The sequence below is a fragment of the Salmo trutta genome, chromosome 24 (genome assembly GCF_901001165.1).
Source record: "Salmo trutta chromosome 24, fSalTru1.1, whole genome shotgun sequence".
Classification (NCBI taxonomy): Eukaryota; Metazoa; Chordata; class Actinopteri; order Salmoniformes; family Salmonidae; genus Salmo; species Salmo trutta.
In genome coordinates, this window is record NC_042980.1 from 41,771,301 (window position 1) to 41,793,700 (window position 22,400).

Genomic DNA, 22,400 nt, shown 5'->3' on the forward strand with positions numbered 1-22,400 from the left:
ACCGTTTTAAGAATTTTTTTAATCGACAAAGTACCAAAGTTTCGGTATACCGTGCAACACTACTGCTTACCCAGTTTTTTGGGGGTGTTCTCCATACTTTTTGGAATATCCGTTTTTGCCAACAGGAATGTGTTTTGGTTTAAAAATTATATTTTGGTATCACTTAAAGGAAGATTTTATCTCCATATCAAATAATTTCTGGGTAGAAATTAAGTACCTTACTTTGTTTTCAATTAAAATGGTCAAAAAGAAAGACAAATAGCTTCTTAACAAAGAGCAATTTCTCAAGCAAGAATTTTACTAGGACTGTCTGGGAGTGGTCTGAGTGGGGAGGGGAAAACAGGAAACTAACTGTTCTTGGCAGAGAGGTTTGAAACTTTCTTTCTTCTTGGTTTATTAACTCATTTACTGCCTGCTGAGGAAAAAACTCCATCCCGCCAAAACAGGCTGAAATTTCAGGCGGTCTTTTCAAACAGCTCACTAAAAGGGCATTATCATCATTTTCACAATTTAACAGTATTATTCCAACCTCATTGTGTGGAAATATACGCTGAGCAAAAATATAAACACAACATGCAACAATTTCAAAGATTTTACTGAGTTACAGTTCAGTTGAAATAAATTAATTAGGCCCTGTTAAACAAACAGAGGAAAAACTCAAACCAAGTTTATTCCACCACAGCTGGAATAACAGCTGCAAAGACAAAGACATGTTTAAACAAGCACATGTATTTATACCCTCCTACTAGGCGGAGTCAACTCCTTGCACATCTAGACAGCCAATACATCTCTGTTGCTAAGTCAGGAACTTAATTGGTTCCTCTCACTGGTGTAGTCATGGCCCCGCCTCCTGCTAGAACCTTCATGGGCGTGGAAATATATGTGTGTGGGATAGGACTGTTCCTTCTCACTTCATCTGACCTGACCTCGGGCCGAATTCCTTACTCCTCCCTAATCCACGACTGTCCTACCTTATCAGTAACTGAAACCAGACCTCCATAGGATCCATGAGATTTAACGGTAACATTTTTTAACAGAATGTAAACTTTCTACCTCCCCTTTCTCACTCAGTAACTTTCCATAGACCTAGTTATTATCCACCCTCCACTGACTCCAACACATACATTCCTTGTACATGTAAAGTAATCAAAAAGTTATAGTATTGTAACATGAATTAGTATACTGCTAAAAAAAACACTAAAATAACACATCCTAGATCTGAATGAATGAAATAATCTTATTAAATACTTTTTTCTTTACATAGTTGAATGTGCTGACAACAAAATCCCCCAAAAATAATCAATGGAAATCCAATTTATCAACCCATGGAGGTCTGGATTTGGGGTCACACTCAAAATTAAAGTGGAAAACCACACTACAGGCTGATCCAACTTTGATGTAATGTCCTTAAAACTAGTCAAAATGAGGCTCAGTAGTGTGTGTGGCCTCCATGTGCCTGTATGACCTCCCTACAATGCCTGGGCATGCTCCTGATGAGGTGGCGGATGGTCTCCTGAGGGATCTCCTCCCAGACCTGGACTAAAGCATCCGCCAACTCCTGGACAGTCTGTGGTGCAACGTGGCGTTGGTGGATGGAGCGAGACATAATGTCCCAGATGTGCTCAATTGGATTCAGGTCTGGGGAATGGGCAGGCCAGTCCATAGCATCAATGCCTTCCTCTTGCAGGAACTGCTGACACACTCCAGCCACATGAGGTCTAGCATTGTCTTGCATTAGGAGGAACCCAGGGCCAACCGCACCAGCATATGGTCTCACAAGGGGTCTGAGGATCTCATCTCGGTACCTAATGGCAGTCAGGCTACCTCTGGCGAGCACATGGAGGGCTGTGCAGCCTGCCAAAGAAATGCCACCCCACACCATGACTGACCCACCGCCAAACCGGTCATGCTGGAGGATGTTGCAGGCAGCAGAACATTCTCCATGGCGTCTCCAGACTCTGTCACGTCTGTCACATGTGCTCAGTGTGAACCTGCATTCATCTGTGAAGAGCACAGGGCGCCAGTGGCGAATTTGCCAATCTTGGTGTTCTCTGGCAAATGCCAAACGTCCTGCACGGTGTTGGGCTGTAAGCACAACCCCCACCTGTGGACGTCGGGCCCTCATACCACCCTCATGGAGTCTTTTTCTGACCGTTTGAGCAGACACATGCACATTTGTGGCCTGCTGGAGGTAATTTTGCAGGGCTCTGGCAGTGTTCCTCCTGCTCCTCCTTGCACAAAGGCGGAGGTAGCGGTCCTGCTGCTGGGTTGTTGCCCTCCTACGGCCTCCTCCACGTCTCCTGATGTACTGGTTGAAGAGCGAGCAGTCGCACTACGCTTCACTCCACAGGTAATATTACACTTCACTACATTACAACGGTTTGATTTGATTTGTTTGATCCGAGCAATTCTTTTATTTTCTTAGCTAGCTACATAGCCGTCTTTGTATCAAAGATAATCGTGTAGCTTAGAGTAATTATCGAAGTTAGCTATCTTCGTCCTCCTAACGTAGTCATCACTGCTAGCTAGCTAGTCAACACTGCTAGCTAGCCAACCAGCCAACTTCCACCGACTAGCTGCACTATCTATTACATTACAACGGAACGACTTGACTAGTGTAGTGTTAGTGAGCCAGCTACTTAGTTGTCTTTGCATCTAAGATAATTGTGTAGTTTAGAGTAATTATTAGTAAGTAGCCAGCCGCGACGCCAGACGTAGTCAACACACCTAGTCATCATTAATCCACTGCTAGCTAGCTAGCCAACAGCTAGCCAACCGTTACCGACTAGCAGCGCTGTAGATACCAATACTTTTACAACGGAACGATTTGACTAGTGCAGTGTTGGCTAGCTAGCTACATAGTTGTCTTTGTCATAGCTTGATAATTGTGTAGTTTAGTAATTACCGAGGTTAGCTAGCCAGCTATTGCCGTCCCCCGCGACGCCATTTTTCCTAACCCAGCCAACTAGTAACACTGTAGAAACTAAAATACATTACAAAGGAACGTCTTGATTAGTGTTATGTTAGCTAGCTACAAAGTTGCTTTTGTATCATGACAAGGTGTAGTACTGAAACTATCGAGGTCACCTAGCCAGCTACACCTAGCCAGCTACACGGTCAAACAAAGTCAACAACGCAGCCACTGCTAGCTAGCCTACTCCACCAGCCAGCAGTACTGTATCATTTTCGTCATTTCAGTCAATAGATTTTCTGCAACGTAAGCTTAACTTTCTGAACATTCGAGACGTGTAGTCCACTTGTCATTCCAATCTCCGTTGCATTAGCGTAGCCTCTTCTGTAGCTTGTCAACTATGTGTCTGTCGATCCCGGTTCTCTCCACTCTGCACAGGCCATACAAACGCTTCACACCGCGTGGCCGCTGCCACTCTAACCTGGTGGTCCCAGCGCGCACGACCCACGTGGAGTTCCAGGTCTCCGGCAGCCTCTGGAACTGCCGGTCTGCGGCCAACAAGGCTGAGTTCATCTCAGCCTATGCTACCCTCCAGTCCCTAGACTTCCTGGCGCTGACGGAAACATGGATCACCACAGATAACACTGCTACTCCTACTGCTCTCTCCTCGTCTGGCCACGTGTTCTCGCATACCCCTAGAGCATCGAGCCAGCGGGGTGGTGGCACTGGAATCCTCATCTCCCCCAAGTGGACATTCTCTCTTTCTCCCCTGACCCATCTGTCTATCTCCTCATTTGAATTCCATGCTGTCACAGTTACCAGCCCTTTCAAGCTTAACATCCTCATCATTTATCGCCCTCCAGGTTCCCTTGGAGAGTTCATCAATGAGCTTGACGCCTTGATAAGTTCCTTCCCTGAGGATGGCTCACCTCTCACAGTTCTGGGTGACTTTAACCTCCCCACGTCTACCTTCGACTCATTCCTCTCTGCCTCCTTCTTTCCACTCCTCTCCTCTTTTGACCTCACCCTCTCACCTTCCCCCCCTACTCACAAGGCAGGCAATACGCTTGACCTCATCTTTACTAGATGCTGTTCTTCCACTAATCTCATTGCAACTCCTCTCCAAGTCTCCGACCACTACCTTGTATCCTTTTCCCTCTCGCTCTCATCAAAAACTTCTCACTCTGCCCCTACTCGGATGGTATTGCGCCGTCCCAACCTTCGCTCTCTCTCTCCTGCTACTCTCTCCTCTTCCATCCTATCATCTCTTCCCTCTGCTCAAACCTTCTCCAACCTATCTCCTGATTTTGCCTCCTCAACCCTCCTCTCCTCCCTCTCTGCATCCTTTGATTTTCTCTGTCCCCTATCCTCCAGGCCGGCTCGGTCCTCCCCTCCTGCTCCGTGGCTCGACGACTCACTGCGAGCTCACAGAACAGGGCTCCGGGCAGCCGAGCGGAAATGGAGGAAAACTCGCCTCCCTGCGGACCTCGCATCCTTTCACTCCCTCCTCTCTACATTTTCCTCTTCTGTCTCTGCTGCTAAAGCCACTTTCTACCACTCTAAATTCCAAGCATCTGCCTCTAACCCTAGGAAGCTTTTGCTACCTTCTCCTCCCTCCTGAATCCTCCTCCCCCTCCCCCCCCCTCCTCCCTCACTGCGGATGACTTCGTCAACCATTTTGAAAAGAAGGTTGACGACATCCGATCCTCGTTTGCTAAGTCAAGCGACACCGCTGGTCCTGCTCACACTGCCCTACCCTGTGCTTTGACCTCTTTCTCCCCTCTCTCTCCAGATGAAATCTCGCGTCTTGTGACGGCCAGCCGCCCAACAACCTGCCCACTTGACCCTATCCCCTCCTCTCTTCTCCAGACCATTTCCGGAGACCTTCTCCCCTACCTCACCTCGCTCATCAACTCATCCTTGACCGCTGGCTACGTCCCTTCCGTCTTCAAGAGAGCGAGAGTTGCACCCCTTCTGAAAAAACCTACACTCGATCCCTCCGATGTCAACAACTACAGACCAGTATCCCTTCTTTCTTTTCTCTCCAAAACTCTTGAACGTGCCGTCCTTGGCCAGCTCTCCTGCTATCTCTCTCAGAACGACCTTCTTGATCCTAATCAGTCAGGTTTCAAGACTGGGCATTCAACTGAGACTGCTCTTCTCTGTGTCACGGAGGCTCTCCGCACTGCTAAAGCTAACTCTCTCTCCTCTGCTCTCATCCTTCTAGACCTATCTGCTGCCTTTGATACTGTGAACCATCAGATCCTCCTCTCCACCCTCTCCGAGCTGGGCATCTCCGGCGCGGCCCACGCTTGGATTGCGTCCTACCTGACAGGTCGCTCCTACCAGGTGGCGTGGCGAGAAGCTGTCTCCGCACCACGTGCTCTCACCACTGGTGTCCCCCAGGGCTCTGTTCTAGGCCCTCTCCTATTCTCGCTATACACCAAGTCACTTGGCTCTGTCATATCCTCACACGGTCTCTCCTATCATTGCTATGCAGACGACACACAATTAATCTTCTCCTTTCCCCCTTCTGACAACCAGGTGGCGAATCGCATCTCTGCATGTCTGGCAGACATATCAGTGTGGATGACGGATCACCACCTCAAGCTGAACCTCGGCAAGACGGAGCTGCTCTTCCTCCCGGGGAAGGACTGCCCGTTCCATGATCTCGCCATCACGGTTGACAACTCCCTTGTGTCCTCCTACCAGAGTGCTAAGAACCTTGGCGTGATCCTGGACAACACCCTGTCGTTCTCCACTAACATCAAGGCGGTGACCCGATCCTGTAGGTTCATGCTCTACAACATTCGCAGAGTACGACCCTGCCTCACACTGGAAGCGGCGCAGGTCCTAATCCAGGCACTTGTCATCTCCCGTCTGGATTACTGCAACTCGCTGTTGGCTGGGCTCCCTGCCTGTGCCATCAAACCCCTACAACTCATCCAGAACGCCGCAGCCCGTCTGGTGTTCAACCTTCCCAAGTTCTCTCACGTCACCCCGCTCCTCCGCTCTCTCCACTGGCTTCCAGTTGAAGCTCGCATCCGCTACAAGACCATGGTGCTTGCCTACGGAGCTGTGAGGGGAACGGCACCTCCGTACCTTCAGGCTCTGATCAGGCCCTACACCCAAACAAGGGCACTGCGTTCATCCACCTCTGGCCTGCTCGCCTCCCTACCTCTGAGGAAGCACAGTTCCCGCTCAGCCCAGTCAAAACTGTTCGCCGCTCTGGCACCCCAATGGTGGAACAATCTCCCTCACGATGCCAGGACAGCGGAGTCAATCACCACCTTCCGGAGACACCTGAAACCCCACCTCTTTAAGGAATACCTGGGATAGGATAAAGTAATCCTTCTAACCCCCCCCCCTTTAAAGGATTTAGATGCACTATTGTAAAGTGTTTGTTCTACTGGATATTATAGGTGAATGCACCAATTTGTAAGTCGCTCTGGATAAGAGCGTCTGCTAAATGACTTAAATGTAAAATGTAAATGTGGTATTTTGTCAGGATCTGTATGAGTTTTTTTTTTACTGTCAGATAGTTCAAAAACGTTATAAAAGGGTTGTAACTGCTTATGACAAGTCTTGCATTCATTATGCCGGCAGACTTGGACGGTATTTTCACTTAAACGCCTACCATTCCTTTCACAGATCACCGGCACACCTTTCACCACACCCACCACCCGCTGTCCACCCATCTACCCCCACCCCAGCGCCTACACAAGCCGGTGCTCAGCATGGACCTCAAACGCCGGCGCAAGAAGAAGCGCAAGAACAAAAAGACCTCCATGGCGCCCTCGGAGGTCACACCCACCATCCATGAGGTAGACGAGGAGGAGGAGGAGTCTGAGACAGAGGGGAGGGACCTGGCAGCCACGCCCACCGAGCAGGCCGACGACCAACAGCAGGTAACATAACAGAGAAATGTGTGATCATCTCTGACAGCTTATCAGAATACCTCTTTTTGTTATTGGTCATTTATTGTTTATAGAGTCCTATACAATGTTTGGAATGTTGCAAGTAGAAGTTTAGTTTATTAATTTGTTATATATTCATTCAGTGTATTCATTTGAAAGACACTCCAGAGAGAAATGTCTGTGACACATGACATGTTTTGGTCTCCTGTGTAGTATGAGACCTTTGACAAAGAGCAGGCAGTAGCTGACCCAAGAAAGATGAAGATCTGTTAGTACTAGTCTAACAGGTGCATGGAGAGAAAGAGTTTGCTTATCTTCCCATACTATTCATACTACAACTATTTGCAAATTGTTGAAAACATTTAAGTAGGAAAGTCAGTTAAGAACATGTACAATGACGGCTAACCCGGCCAAACCCTACCCCAAACCCTATCAATTGTGCGCCACTCTATGGGACTCCCTTAGATTGCGGCGCCACTCGGGAAACGTCTTTATCCTTTTTGTTCTTCTCACTTTGTTTATTTCAGTTGCTGAGAGAGAGAGAGAGAGAGAGAGAGAGAGAGAGAGAGAGAGAGAGAGAGAGAGAGAGAGAGAGAGAGAGAGAGAGAGAGAGAGAGAGAGAGAGAGAGAGAGAGAGAGAGAGAGAGAGAGAGAGAGAGAGAGAGAGAGAGAGAGAGAGAGAGAGAGAGAGAGAGAGAGAGAGAGAGGAGAGAGAGAGAGAGAGAGAGAGAGAGAGGAGAGAGAGAGAGAGAGAGAGAGAGAGAGAGAGAGAGAGATGAGAGAGAGAGAGAGAGAGAGAGAGAGAGAGAGAGAGAGATGCACTAAGACCAATGTAACCAACTCCCTCTCCTCTTAGTTTAGCCTGGGGAGTGAGGAGAATTTGGGGCCGGCTGTCCCATTAACTTCCTTCCACATGGAGAGCGAACAACAACATCCGCCGCCGGAGAAGGCCACACTGGCCACGGCAGAGGTGGTGGAGGGGGAGTTGGAAGAGGCGCAACAGGACATTCGGGAGCAACCAGAGGATGAGGAGGGTGATGAAGAGTCCACCAACAGGTGTGCCCAGAATCAGATGTTTGGATGCATAAAGCAATGTGACGGTAGCTAGCAGGAGATTAGGTACAGTAACTTGGCTGTGTGGTGAAACAATGTTTTTTCAAATCAGCCAATTGTATGGATCATTCAATATGCAGCAACCAGCAACCATCACTTATTTTGTTAGCAAAGCTCGCCGTAAGACACAAGGTGATACTAGGATGTAACTAGAAAGATGATAGGCTTCATGAATTGTGAACTAAGAAAACACAGAGCTAGAGTGCACTAAAAATAGTACAGTGCCTACAATATTTATTTCCTATGACAGAGGTCGGTACTCAATATTTGAAGATATTTAAGGGCTCATCAAATAAATAGCCCAGCTCTTCCTACAATGCTCTTCATTTAAAAACTTCAAAAATTCAGTGCTCATTTCTCCCGATTCTGGTAGATTTATCTGTTTTTAAGTGAACATCTAAAAACAATCAAAACATTTATATGGCTTAAAAAGACACCTTGTGCCTGTCACCATCATGTCTCGTGTCCTAGATAGGATCTTTATGAGCAAACCTATCTGACTCATCAACACAGAGCTATGAGAATATGAATTATTTGGTAATGGATTGAATAATATATGCATTCATCCTGGGATGTCAGAGACTGTGTGGAGTCGAGGGTCATATTCATTAGGGCTCAACATAGAAAAATATTTTGCAACGGAAACAAAAAATGTACATTTCTTATTGGACAACTCCAGGTAGTCCCTCCCTTTTTCATTCTATTTTCTTCCGCTTGGAGCCTAATGAATACAACCCAGGTACTTGTTTCCCTCTCTGCAGGGCGGTTAATCTCACTGATTTATTATTATTGCAGCAGAAAAAGAGGAACGTAGTCACAATGTCATGTAATGTTATGCTATTGTAGCCTGAGTTAAAGCAGCCAACGATTCACCGGGTGAGGAAGCCGGTGTTGCAGTGCTGTGCTGTGTTCTGGTGCCCTCTGTTGCATGATGGACCACACTACACCCAACAATCTGACCCCTCCCAGATTATCCATACTGTGTTTGTGTGTGTGTGTGCCAGTCAAGATGTTTGTTTGTATAGACTGGGTTGACGTTTGATACCATGTTCATTTTAAAGAAGGATTTAGTAGATTCTGGAGTTTTAACACTTTGGGACAAAAAACTCATATTCACAACTGGTTTATGGCTGATGGTCCTTCATGATTTTTATTTATTTATTTTATGTAACTTTTATTTAACTAGGCAAGTCAGTTAAGAACAAATTCTTATTTACAATGAATGCCTGGCAAAAGGCCTCCTGCGGGGATGGGGCTGGGATAAAAAGAAAAAGAAATTAAATAAAAATATAGGACAAAACACACATCATGACAAGAGAGACACCACAACACTACATAAAGAGAGACCTAAGACAACAACACAGCATGGCGGTAACACATGACAACACAGCATGGTAGCAACACAACATGGTAGCAGCACAAAACAGGGTACAAACATTATTGGGCAAAGACAACAGCACAAATGGCAAGAAGGTAGAGACAACAATACATCACACACAGCAGCCACAACTGTCAGTAAGAGTGTCCGTGATTGAGTCTGAATGAAGAGATGGAGATAAAACTGGTAGTTGATAGTTGACACAATGGATAACCGATAGTTGACATACTTCAAAAGCAAACGTTTGAAGAATCAAATACAATATGATCTCTATGATGGGTTCTCACACGTACTCAAGTGATCCCGCTGCACTCTCTGTGATTCCCCCCTGTGTTCCCCTCCCCAGGTGCCCCCCCTCTGCGGACCCCCCTAGCATGACCACCCGAGGCTGGTTCAGGAGGAATCCTCTCCACACTGCACCGCGGACCAGTTACGACCTGCGGGAGCGTGTCTGTATCGGCAGCATGACTGCCATGGAAACAGCCGTGTACCGGAAGGTGCCCACCGACGAGGCTGAGGCTCAGATGTTGGCTAGCGCCGACCTGGACGACATGAAGAGTAAGACACACACATACACACCAGAGAGAACGGACCGTTCCCAAATCAACCCCTCTATCCCACCCTCCTGCTGGTGAGCAACCCTCCTGCGGCCCTAATGTACCACACCTGATTCTACTAATCAGTTGCTTATCGGGACTTTGGTTGAATCGGGTGTATTTATGTAGGGCTGGAGCAAAAGCCTGCACACCCAGCTGCTGGAGGAGGGTTGACCACCCCTGCCTGGTGTAGCCCATCTTTCCTGAACAAGGGCATACCATTTTTAATGAAAGTAGAGGGTAAAGGTAGTGTCATTTAATACAAAGTAACGTTGGTGGCAGGTTTAAATAAAAATGCCTACCTTGAGACTTGGAACTTAGTAAATATATTTTAACCAAACCCTTGGGTTCCTCATTTGGTGCCTCTTGATGGACAGACCCAGTCAGCATCCTTTACGCCTGACAAAGGCAGGTTGCTCCAATTGGATGCCATGCTCCAGTTGCCTTCCCAGCTGTTCTGCTGTGGGAGATTGAGGGTGACAGTTTGAAGCAGGTCTGAGTACAGGGATGAAATATCAAATATCAATCACTTACCCCGCAGGATTGATGTACTGTAATAATGCCTCAGTAGATAAGTGTGGCAATATGTTTAATGATACTGTACTGTATTACCATAGTTCATATTCTTGAACGTAACAAGTGGAGGGAAAATCTGCTAGTTTAGGCCACCCTCTATTGACGTAACAATATAGGACATAACTGTCTAATATATCATCTGTGTGATATTCTATTTAAGGTATATGTCCTTATGTGAGAGTGTAATACATGGTGTTGCTATGTTTTAGTACTAGGATATACTGTGATTTGGTAAGGTGGATATGTGTATACCGTGATTTGATAGGGTGGATATGTGTATACTGTGATTTGGAAGGATGTGTATACTGTAATTTGGTAGGATGTGTATACTGTGATTTGATAGGGTGGGTATGTGAATACTGGGATTTGATAGGGTGGGTATGTGAATACTGGGATTTGATAGGGTGGATATGTGAATCAAAAGGGATAGAAATAAGACAGCAAAAGGAATGTGTGAATGTTGAGAACATTTGCTATGTGTGAATGACTACAGACCCGTGAACGCTACAGACCCGGGTTCGATCCCAGGCTGTGTCACAACTGGCCGTGACCGGGATTCCCACAGGGCGGCACACAATTGGCCCAGTGTCGTCTTATAGGGCTATGGCGACTCCTTGTGGCGGGCTGGCTGACTTCGGTTGTCAGTTGAACGGTTTTTCCTCCGACACATTGGTGCGGCTGACTTCTGGGTTAAGCGGGCGGGTGTTAAAAAGCGCGGTTATGGCGGGTCAAGTTTCGGAGGAGGCATGACCGACCTTCACCTTTCTCGAGCCCGTTGGGGAGTTGCAGCATGAGACAAGATCGTATTTGGATATCACAAAATTGGGGAGAAAAGGGGGGTAACATTTTTTTCAAGAATGTGTGCTTGTGTCTGTTCACTAGCCAGTACAAGCGTGGGCATTTGGGAGGTGGGATGCTTGTCTACTGTTGTTTACTGTCCCTCACACAGATGAATGTCAGGGGGCTTGTGCTTGTTTGCCAGACTGTGCAAGTGTCATTGTTTGGGGGTGAGAGTTTTGTTTAGGACCTGTTTGAGTGTTGGTCTGGGGAACACATGGCAGGAAACTGGCCTGTCTCAAGAGAGCAATCGAGAGAGAAATAAACCAAAGAGAGAGACAAATAGAGCGAGAGATACAGACCAGAGAGAGAGAGAGAGAAAGAGAGAGGCAGGAACCTGGACTTTGTCATCCTACAAGAAACATGGTATAGAGGAGATGGACCCACTGGTTGCCCTCTAGGTTACAGAGAGTTGGTAGTCCCATCCACCAAACTACCAGCTGTGAAACAGGGAAGAGACTCAGGGGGTATGCTAATTTGGTATAGAGCAGAGCTAACTCACTCCATTAAATTAATCAAAACAGGAACATTTTACATTTGGATAGAAACTCAAAAGGAAATTATCGCAACATAGAAAAATGTTCTCATGTGTGCTACCTACATCCCCCCACTAGAATCCACATATTTTAATGAAGACAGCTTCTCCATCCTGGAGGGGAAAATCAATCATTTCCAGGACCAGGGACATGTACTAGTCTACGGCGACCTAAATGCCAGAAATGGACAAGAAGCTGACACCCTGAGCACACAGGGTGACAAACACCTGCCTGGAGGTGACAGCATTCCCTCCCCCATATGCCCCCCCCAGACACAAAACGGCTCACAACTCCTGCAGCTCTGTCGCACGCTGGGTATGTACATAGTCAATGGCAGGCTTCGAGGGGACTCCTACGGTTGGTACACCTATAGCTCATCTCTTGGCAGTAGTACTGTAGACTACTTTATCACTGACCTCAACCCAGAGTCTCTCAGAGCGTTCACGGTCAGCCCACTGACACCCTTATCAGATCACAGCAGAATCACAGTCTACTTGAACAGAGCAATACTCAGTCATGACGCATCAAAGCCAAAGGAACTGCATAATGTAGATGGATGGAAAATAGTGTAAAAGCCAATTAGGCAACAACAAATTCAACCCCTTTTAGACAACGTAATAAATCATCTCAATGTAATTGAATATTCCATACAATCTAACCACTTCTGGGAAAATTGGAACAAACTAAACAAACAACAACACGAAGAGTTATCTATCCAAAATTAAACCACTTCTCCAATCTTTTTGTCCCTATAACAAAGAACAAACAGCAAAAACATATACATGATCAAATACAAATCTTAGAATCAACTATTAAAGACTACCAAAACCCTCTGGATTCTCCAATTACATTGAATAAACTACATGACAAAATACCAACCCTCCAAACCAAAAAGGTTTGAATATCCTCAATAAAATGATAAAATATACAGACTACAAATTCCAATTGTCTATACTTAAACTCTGTAACATCATCCTCAGCTCTGGCATCTTCCCCAATATTTGGAACCAAGGACAGATCACCCCAATCCACAAAAGTGGAGACAAATTTTATTCTAATAACTACCGGGGGATATGCGTCAACAAAAACCTTGGGAAAATCCTCTGCATTATCAATAAAAACAGACTCGTACATTTCCTCAGTGAAAATAATATACTGAGCAAATGTCAAATTGGCTTTTTACCAAATTACCATATGACAGACCACGTATTCACCCTGCACATCCTAACTGACAAACAAACCAAAACAAAGACAAAGTCTTCTCATGCTTTGTTGATTTAAAAAAGCTTTTGACTGTTATACAAATTGTTATACAAATTTTTGAGTCTGTTATACAAATTGATGGAAAGTGGTTTTGGGGGAAAAACATACAACATTATAAAATCCATGTACACAAACAACAAGTGTGCAGTTAAAACAGGGCTGTAGAGTGCAGCTTGAGCCCCACCCTCTTCAACATACTGTATATCAACAAATTGGTAAGGGCACTAGAACAGTCTGCAGCGCCCGGCCTCACCCTACTAGAATGTAAAGTCAAATATCTACTGTTTGCTGATGATCTAGTGCTTCTGTCCCCAACCAAGGAGGGCTTACAGCAGCACTTAGATCTTCTGCACAGACTCTGTCAAACCTGGGCCCTGACACTAAATCTCAGTAAGTCAAAAATGTTCCAAAAATGTTCCAAAAAATATCCAGTTGCCAGGACCACAAATACAAATTCCATCTAGACACCATTGTCCTAGATGGAACTCGGCCTAAACATCAGCGCCACAGGTAACTTCCGCAAAGCTGTGAATGATCTGAAAGACAAGGAAAGAAGGGCTTTCTACGCCATCTAAAGGAACATAAAATTCAACATACCAATTAGGATTTCGCTAAAAATACTTGAATCAGTTATAGAACCCATTGCCCTTGATGGTTGTGAGGTCTGGATTCCGCTGACCTACCAAGAATTCACAAAATGGGACAAACACCAAATTGAGACGCTGCATGCAGAATTCCGCAAAAATATCCTCTGTGTCCAACGTAAAACACCAAATAATGCATGCAGAGCAGAATTAGGCCGATACCCGCATATTATCAAAATCCAGAAAAGAGCCGTTCAATACTACAACCACCTAAAAGGAAGTGATTCCCAAACCTTACACTTACAGAGATATTAACCTAGAGAAGAGTCCCCTAAACAAGCTGGTCCTGGGGCTCTGTTCACAAACACAAACAGACCCCACAGAGCCCCAGGACAACAACACAATTAGCCCCAACCAAATCATGAGAAAACAAAAAGATAATTACTTGACACATTGGAAAGAATTAACACATTTTTTTGCAAACTAGAATATTTGACCCTTAACAGAGAGTACCCAGTGGCAGAATACCTGTCCACTTTGACTGACCCAAAATTAAGGAAAGCTTTAACTATGTACAGACTCAGTGAGCATAGCCTTGCTATTTGAGAGGCCGCAATAGGCAGACCTGGCTCTCAAGGGAAGACAGGCTATGTGCACACTGCCCACAAAATGAGGTGGAAACTGAGCTGCACTTTCTAACCTGCCAAATGTATGACCATATTAGAGACACGTATTTCCCTCAGATTACAAAGGCCCACAAAGAATTGTAAAACAAATCCGTTCTTGATAAGCTCCCATATAAATGAGGTGAAATACTACAGTGTGCCACCACAGCAGAAAGATGTGTGACCTGTTGCCACACGACGATGGCTACCAGTGGAGCAAAAACACCATTTTATATTTATCTGTTTATTTATCTTTACTTTCATACTTCAACTATTTGCGCATTGTTACAACACTGTACATATCCAATAATATAACATTTGAAATGTCTATATTATTTTACAAATGTTGTAAGTGTAATGTATACTGTTAATTTCTGATTGTTTATTTCCATTTTGTTTATTGTCTATTCCACTTGCTTTGGCAATGTAAACATACAGTATGTTTCCCATGCCAAAAAAGCCCTTCGAATTTAATATAGATAGACCGGAGAGAGAGAGAGAGAGAGAGAGAAACAGACCAGAGAGGGAGACATAAAGATCAGAGAGAGAGAGAGAGAGAGAGAGAAACAGACCAGAGAGGGAGACATACAGATCAGAGAGAGAGAGAGAGAGAGAGGGATGCAGAGAGAGAGGGATGCAGAGCAGAGAGAGAAAATACTTGAATCAGTATCATGTTTATTGTACATTTTTTATTGTTTATTTCACTTTTATTTATTATCTATTTCACTTGCTTTGGCAATGTAAACATTCCCATGTCAATAAAGCCTTTTGAATTGAAATTGAAATTGAATTGAGAGAGAGAAAGGGAGAAAGAAAGAGAAAGAGGGAGAATATATTTGATTGCATTCTCAATGCCATCAACACCTTTTGAATGTAATTTAATTGGGAGAAAGTGAGGGAGAGAGGATGGACCATTTTGGCAAATAGATGGGCAGCACTCTCTGGTCTATCCCATGATCCTGCGGCAATAATTAACACAAGAGATCAGTGGTCGATTCTCCTTGACAGCGACCCTGCCCCAGGCTCTTCCTGCTTTTACCCACCCAGCATGGGAAGCATTGACCGGCCACTCAGACTAGATTAAAATAGAAACAGAAACAGACAAGCTATCAGATGTAGGGGACGGACAGAAAGATTTCAGGCTATACCGCATATATCCATTAGCTCATGTATTTTCCACCTCTTCCACTTCGATGAGTGCATATTGTTATTCAGTCACAGCACACAGTAGTGTATTTATCATGCAGGATGATAGTTTAATGTGGTACTGGTTGATGGTTTGATGTTTCGTGATGGTTAACTGACATTATGTAAGCCATAGAATAGATTTTTTTAACAGGACATAACTTTCATTAATTACTATTCCAAACAAATGTAACTTCTCCGCGTGACCATTGACTGGTTTGTCTTGTTCAGCAGTCTCGTCGCAGTAAAACATCCAGTATAGTACTGTAGTTTAATCTAGTACTGCAGCAGTCATGACAACCGTTTCAAATGTTGACAGAGGTTTGCCCTGTTTTGCCCAAGGCACTGTGAGTTCCATTGCCCCACTGAGAGTGTACTTGTTCGTTCACTGTGAGTAACATGGCTGATGTGGGCTACCAATGGCTGATGTTGGCTACCAGCGACCATGCTTGACACAGTGCTATGGAACAAGCTTGCTTTGAAGCATAACCAACTTGTGCTTATGTTCAGAATGCCTCTAAGCAAGGGAAACACACACATACGCACACACACACACACACACACACACACACACACACACACACACACACACACACACACACACACACACACGCGCACATACGCACACACACACACACTGTAAACACAGGTTTGAAGAAAGGTCAGTGTTCAACTCAGGTACCCGTTGTGGGCGAAGGATGACAGGACATTAGAAGTAATCACTGTTTCCATGGAGACAGTGCTGGAGACAGGCTCTTGCTCCTAACCAGAGTTCCATTCTGTACAAAGGCAGTATGACTACTGTTTTTCTGTCTGTGTCTGTGATAGGGTATAATGCATTTCTCAGTTGTTTGGATGTTTTCTGAGAGAAGAAGTGAGCTTTCACTTCCCTGTTTTTATTGAGCCTCTGATTTAGCCTTGACTGTGCTCCTGCTGCCTGCCCTGGCTGTGACGGGGTGCCATGGAAACCAAAACGGGGGTGCGTCACCCCACCCGCATGCCCCGCCTCATCCCAGCATCTATCCCAGGATCAATGGACGGCCGGCATCACGGAAACTGTTGAATCAGCCCAATAGATTAGAGGAAGGTCTGAAAACAAGTGCAGCAGTTTGTATCAATATTTATTTTTGGAGTGACAGCTTGAGCCAGTCTGCTGCTGAATCGTGCCCAGCCTAAATCTACTAGAGAAACCACTACTACCTCTGTCTACGCCACTGAGAGGACAGCAGCAGTGTGACATTTGTCTTCCGCTTTTGAGTTTGATTGGGATGCTAAGAAGATAAAGATCTGTTTTTAGTCTTTTTTTGTAATCTTTTTTATCCCAAACCGTTATCTAGAGTGGACTTCCAGTGACAGCAGATACTTCATAAGAGGACCTATTTATAGTAGTCTGCAGAGTGGACATAGCCTTTTGGTGACCAGCAGCCACTACTTCAGCTTGGCTTGTGCTGCAGCTTCTGTTCCTGACGAATATCAACCCCATCAAAACACAGAACCGCTCTCTGGTTCCGTGAGGCTCAGGCTTGGATAACAGCTAACACCAACCAACGGTGAGAATCTGCAGGTGAGAGAACGCCAGAACCCTGGATGAGCAGGGCGCCCACCCGGAGTGGGGTGGGGAAGAGGCACCACAGACACCGTCAAAGACCCAGGAGATGACAGATCCCATGGGGCAGGAGAACCAGGGACCACCAGCCCCCTGTCCAGAGGTGGTGATGGGGGAAAAACACCCAAAAACCAAGACGACCACCAACATTCTCACACCAGGGACCTTGGGCACCCCACACCAGCGCCTCTCTGTGAACCACCGGCACAACGAGGGAGCAGAGGTGGTGCACCGCGCCTCTCAGTTCAACATGGAGGGCTTGGAGGACTTTGAGGAGTTTGTGTTGAATTTTGATGATTATGACCTGCTTGAATCCATCCATGACCACCTGGGGTCCCCTGAGGACGCAGCCCCCCTGGAGCCCGACCATGACCAGCTGGGGTCCCCTGAGAACCCAGAACCCTTGGGACCCATCAGTAAGTACCAGAGCTCCCACCCCCCCAGAGGGAAGCAATATGTGGCCATGGAAGAATGGGAAACACTTAGCATTACGTTGATCTTCATTTAGGTTATGGTAACTGAATAAGGAAATGACAATCATACATACATTATGTTGCTGCTAGTTACTCTGGCAGAGTTCTATGAAATGTGATTGTATGATTTAATCACGAATGAGGAGTCGGTGTGTGATAACCTTTTTTGTTTGGTATACTGTTTCCAGATAAGCATGTCTGATGTAAAGTATAAATGTTGATATATCTAGTTACTATTTGCTTAATTGTTTTTTTTTCATTGACATACACTGGATTTTTGAAACACATTATTGCAGCGTTTCTCAAACTCTGTCCTCGGTACACCAAGGGTTACATGTCTTTTTAATCAGCTGTGTAGTGCTAGGCCAAAATGTGCAGCCCTTGGGATCCCGAGAACCAAGTTTGGGAAACCCTGCATTATTGGTACACTTAATTGTTTCCCTTGGCAATAAACACTGTATCTCTGTTTACAGACATGCATCATAATTCCCATTCACTAATGTACTTCAGAGCAACTCCAGCATTCCAGTAATATTACATAGCTGTTTCCATACTAACAAGTGTGAGTCTGACGTGATGGAATAGCACTCTGCCCTTTTGGTGGAAAGCCCTGACATTGGCGATTGATTGGGGAGAATTCAGAGTTGTTTTCATTGATTTGTATGTAGAAACAAACACAAGCTAATTAATGCCAATGCTTGGTTGGCCTTGCAATGGTGGTGTGGAAATCAAAGCTCTCTCAAGTCCTGGGTCATGGGTGAATTGGCACCCTCTCTACCTCTCGTCGTTCCCTGCTAACCTATTGATCACGTGGCCCATGTTTGGCCCTGGGGGGCCTCTCCACTTACTGGACTGGAAAGATATCCCATTGACAAACTGTACTGCTGTTTTTCTGACTACCATTGGATTGGGACACACTGGTATTCTGCAGAAGTGCTGTGAGGGTTAGCTAGGTGCTGGTCACTATGACATTGTAGCAAAGAGGAGACTGGTGGGAGGAGCTATACGAGGATCGGCTCATTGTAATGGCTGGAATGTAATTAATGGAACGGTATCAAACACATCAAACATATGGAAACCACGGTTGACTCCGTTCCAATGAGCCCTTCCTCATATAGCTCCTCACACCAGCTTCCTCTGATGTAGCGCTGCTGTACAACGATGGATAGAATGGACATGAAGCACAAGCTCCTAAAGATCTCCTCAGCGAGAGAGAGAGAGAGAGAGACAGAGACAGAAAGAGAGAGAGGGGGAGGGGAAACAGGAGAGAGAGAGAGAGAGAGAGAGAGAGAGAGAGAGAGAGGAGAGAGAGAGAGAGAGAGAGAGAGAGAGAGAGAGAGAGAGAGAGAGAGAGAGAGAGAGAGAGAGAGAGAGAGAGAGAGAGAGAGAGAGAGAGAGAGAGAGAGAGAGAAAAAAAACCAAGGCCTGATCATCCAAATTGACAAAAAAAAAGCAAAGTCTTCTCATTTGTTGATTTCAAAAAAATCATTTGACTCAATTTGGCTTGAGGGTCTGCTATACAAATTCATGGCAAGCGTTGTTTTGGGGGGGGGGGCATATGACATTATAAAATCAATGTACTCAAATAACAAGTGTGCAGTTAAAATTGGCAATAAACACACAGATGTCTTTCCTCAGGGCCATGAGATGAAACAGGGATGCAGCTTGAGCCTCACCCTCTTCAACATATATATCAATGAATTGGCAAGGGCTAATTAACTAGAACAGTCTGCAGCCCCCAGCCTCACCCTACTGGAAAGGGTGAGGCTGGGGGCTGCAGTGTTTGCAGATTATCTGGAAAGGGTGAGGCTGGTGTCTAGTGTTTGCAGATTATCTGCTGCTACTGTCTCAAAACAAGAGGGCCTACAGCAGCATCTAGATCTTCTACACAGATTCTGCACAGACTTGAGCCATGACACTGAATCTCAGTAAGACAAAAATAATGCTATTCCAAAAAAGGTTCAGTAGCCAAGACAACAAATACACATTCTATCTAGACACCGTTGCTCTACAGCACACAAAGAATTACACCTACCTCAGCCAAAACATCAAAACCACAGGTAACTTTCTCAAGGCCGTGATCGATCTAAGAAACAAGGCAAGATGGGCCTTCTATACCATCAAAAGGAACATAAAGCTCAACATCCCAATTAAATCCTTGGCAATGTACAGACTCAGTCAGAATAGTATTGCTATTGAGAAAGGCATGCCTGGCTCTAGAGATGACAGGCTATGTGCCCACTGCCCACAAAATGAGGTGGAAACTGAGCTACATTTCTTTTTATTATTCTTTTCCCCCCCCCAATTTCGTGGTATCCAATTGGTAGTTCGCCTCGGGAGAGGCGGGAGAGGCAAAGCTCGAGAGCCGTGCGTCCTCCGAAACACAATCCAGCCAAGCTGCACTGCTTCTTGACACAATGCCTGCATAACCCGGAAGCCAGCCGCACCAATGTGTGGGTGGAAACACCGTACACCTGGCGACCGTGTCAGCGTGCATTGCGCCCGGCCCGCCACAGGAGTCGCTAGAGCGCGTGGGAAAAGAACATCCCTGCCGGCCAAACCCTCCCCTAACCCGGACGACGCTGGGCCAATTGTGCGCCGCTCCATGGGTCTCCCGGTCACCGCCGGCTGCGACAGAGCCTGGACTCAAACCCAGAACCTCTAGTGGCACAGTTAACACTGGGATTGAGCTACATTTCTTAACCTCTTGCCAAATGTATGACCACATTAGAGACACAGATCACACATACCCACAAATAATTTTAAAACAAATCAAACATTCATAAACTCCGCAGTGTGCCATCACAGCAGCACGATGTGTGGATCGTTACCATGACAAAAGAGCAACCAGAGGAGCACAAACAACATTGTAAATACAACCTATATTTATCTGTCTCTTTCTTGTCCATTTCGTACTTAAACTACTTGCACATTGTTACTTTTTTCCCTCACTGTACAGTGTTGTATTTGATCCCCTGCTGATTTTGTACGTTTGCCCACAAACAAACAAATGATCAGTCTATAATTTTAATGGTAGGTTTTTTTGAACAGTGAGAGACAGAATAACAACAAAAAAATCCAGAAAAACGCATGTCATAAATGTTATAAATTGATTTGCATTTTAATGAGGGAAATAAGTATTTGACCCCCTCTCAATTAGAAAGATTTCTGGCTCCCAGGTGTCTTTTATACAGGTAACGAGCTGAGATTAGGGAGTGCTCCTAATCTCAGATTGTTACCTGTATAAAAGACACCTGTCCAAAAAAGCAATCAATCAATCAGATCGGCGATATTACGAGGCACTATACCAACCACGAGGCAAGTGCGAGAGGCAGCCCCAAAAATGTTTTTTGGGCGGGCACACGGGGAGATTGGCAGAGTCAGGGTGGAGACCTGAGCCAACTCCTCGTGCTTACCGTGGGGAGCGAGTGACGAAGCAAGCACCGTGTTATGCGGTGATGCACACTGTGTCGCCAGTGCGCATTCACAGCCCGGTGCGATCTGTGCCCGTGCCCCGCATTTGTCGAGCTAGGTTGAGCATTCAGCCAGGAAGTGTAGTGCCAGCTCAGCGCTCCTGGTCTCCAGTTCGCCTTCTCGGTCCAGGATATCCTGCGCCGGCTCTGCGCACTGTGTTGCCAGTGCGTATTCACAGCCCAGTGCGTCCTGTGTCAGCGCCCCGTGTTTGCCGGGCGAAAGTAAGCATTCAGCCAGGACGGGTTGTGCCAGCTCTACGCTCGAGACCTCCGGTGCGCCTCCACAGCCCAGTATATCCTGTGCCTGCCCCACGTACCCGGCCTCCAGTGAGTCTATCCAGCCTGGTATGCCCTGTGCCTGCTTCCCACACTCGCCCTGAGGTTCGTGTTACCAGTCTGGCGCCACCTGTGGCAGCCCCACGCATCAGGCCTCCAGTGCGCATTCCCAGTCCAGAGCTTCCGGCCACAGTTCCCAGTCCAGAGCTTCCGGCGACAGTTCCCAGTCCAGAGCTTCCAGCGACGTTTTACAATCCAGAACCTTCTGAGAAGGGCTACAGCCCGGAACCTCCTGAGACGGCCCGCAGTCCGGAACCTCCTGAGACGGCCCGCAGTCCGGAACCTCCTGAGACGGCCCGCAGTCCGGAACCTCCTGAGACGGCCCGCAGTCCGGAGTCTTCAGCGACGGTCCGCAGTCCGGAGTCTCCAGCGGCGGTCCGCAGTCCAGAACCTCCAGCGGCGGTATGCAGTCCAGAACCTCCAGCGGCGGTCTGCAGTCCAGAACCTCCAGCGGCGGTATGCAGTCCAGAACCTCCGGTGATGATCCACGGTCCGGGTCCTTTGGCGACGATCCAGGGTCCGGTGACACAAAAGCGGAGAGATCAGCGGGCGGAGTGGGGGTTACGCCCCGAACTGGAGCCGCCTCCTCTGCTGGAGGATCCACGGGATGAGAAGGTTCTGTGTACTGCACCAGAGCCGCCATAGACATTAGTCACCCTCCCTAAACCTCCTTTTTTTTTTCGTGTTTGTTTAGGTGTGTTCGAAGTCTGCACCTTTGGGGGAGGGGTGGGGGGGGGTACTGTCACATCCTGACCATAGAAAGCTGTTATTTTCTATGGTAGACTAGGTCAGGGCTTGACAGTTTTTTTTTCTAGTTTAGATTTTCTATGTTGTTATGTTCTAGTTTTTGTATTTCTATTTTGGGTTTTGTTTGGGATGATCTCCAATTAGAGGCAGCTGGTCATCATTGTCTCTAATTGGAGATCATACTTAAGTAGGTGTTTTTCCCAC

At 46.3% G+C, this 22,400-nt stretch overlaps 1 protein-coding gene across 4 annotated transcripts in view; it reads left to right on the forward strand.

Annotated features, from left to right (window-relative positions):
• The window catches only part of LOC115161327 (anion exchange protein 3), a 56,212-nt gene that overhangs the window by 1,599 nt on the left and 32,213 nt on the right, over nucleotides 1-22,400 (forward strand). For 3 of the 4 annotated variants that reach the window (XM_029712230.1, XM_029712227.1, XM_029712229.1), the window contains exons 2-4: nucleotides 6,563-6,819; nucleotides 7,685-7,884; nucleotides 9,666-9,877. In XM_029712230.1, coding sequence (XP_029568090.1) covers nucleotides 6,563-6,819; nucleotides 7,685-7,884; nucleotides 9,666-9,877 — 669 coding nt within the window. Of the gene's footprint in view, nucleotides 1-6,562; nucleotides 6,820-7,684; nucleotides 7,885-9,665; nucleotides 9,878-16,633; nucleotides 17,584-22,400 lie in introns of those variants that run through there. The other variant, XM_029712228.1, reaches the window with a different exon arrangement.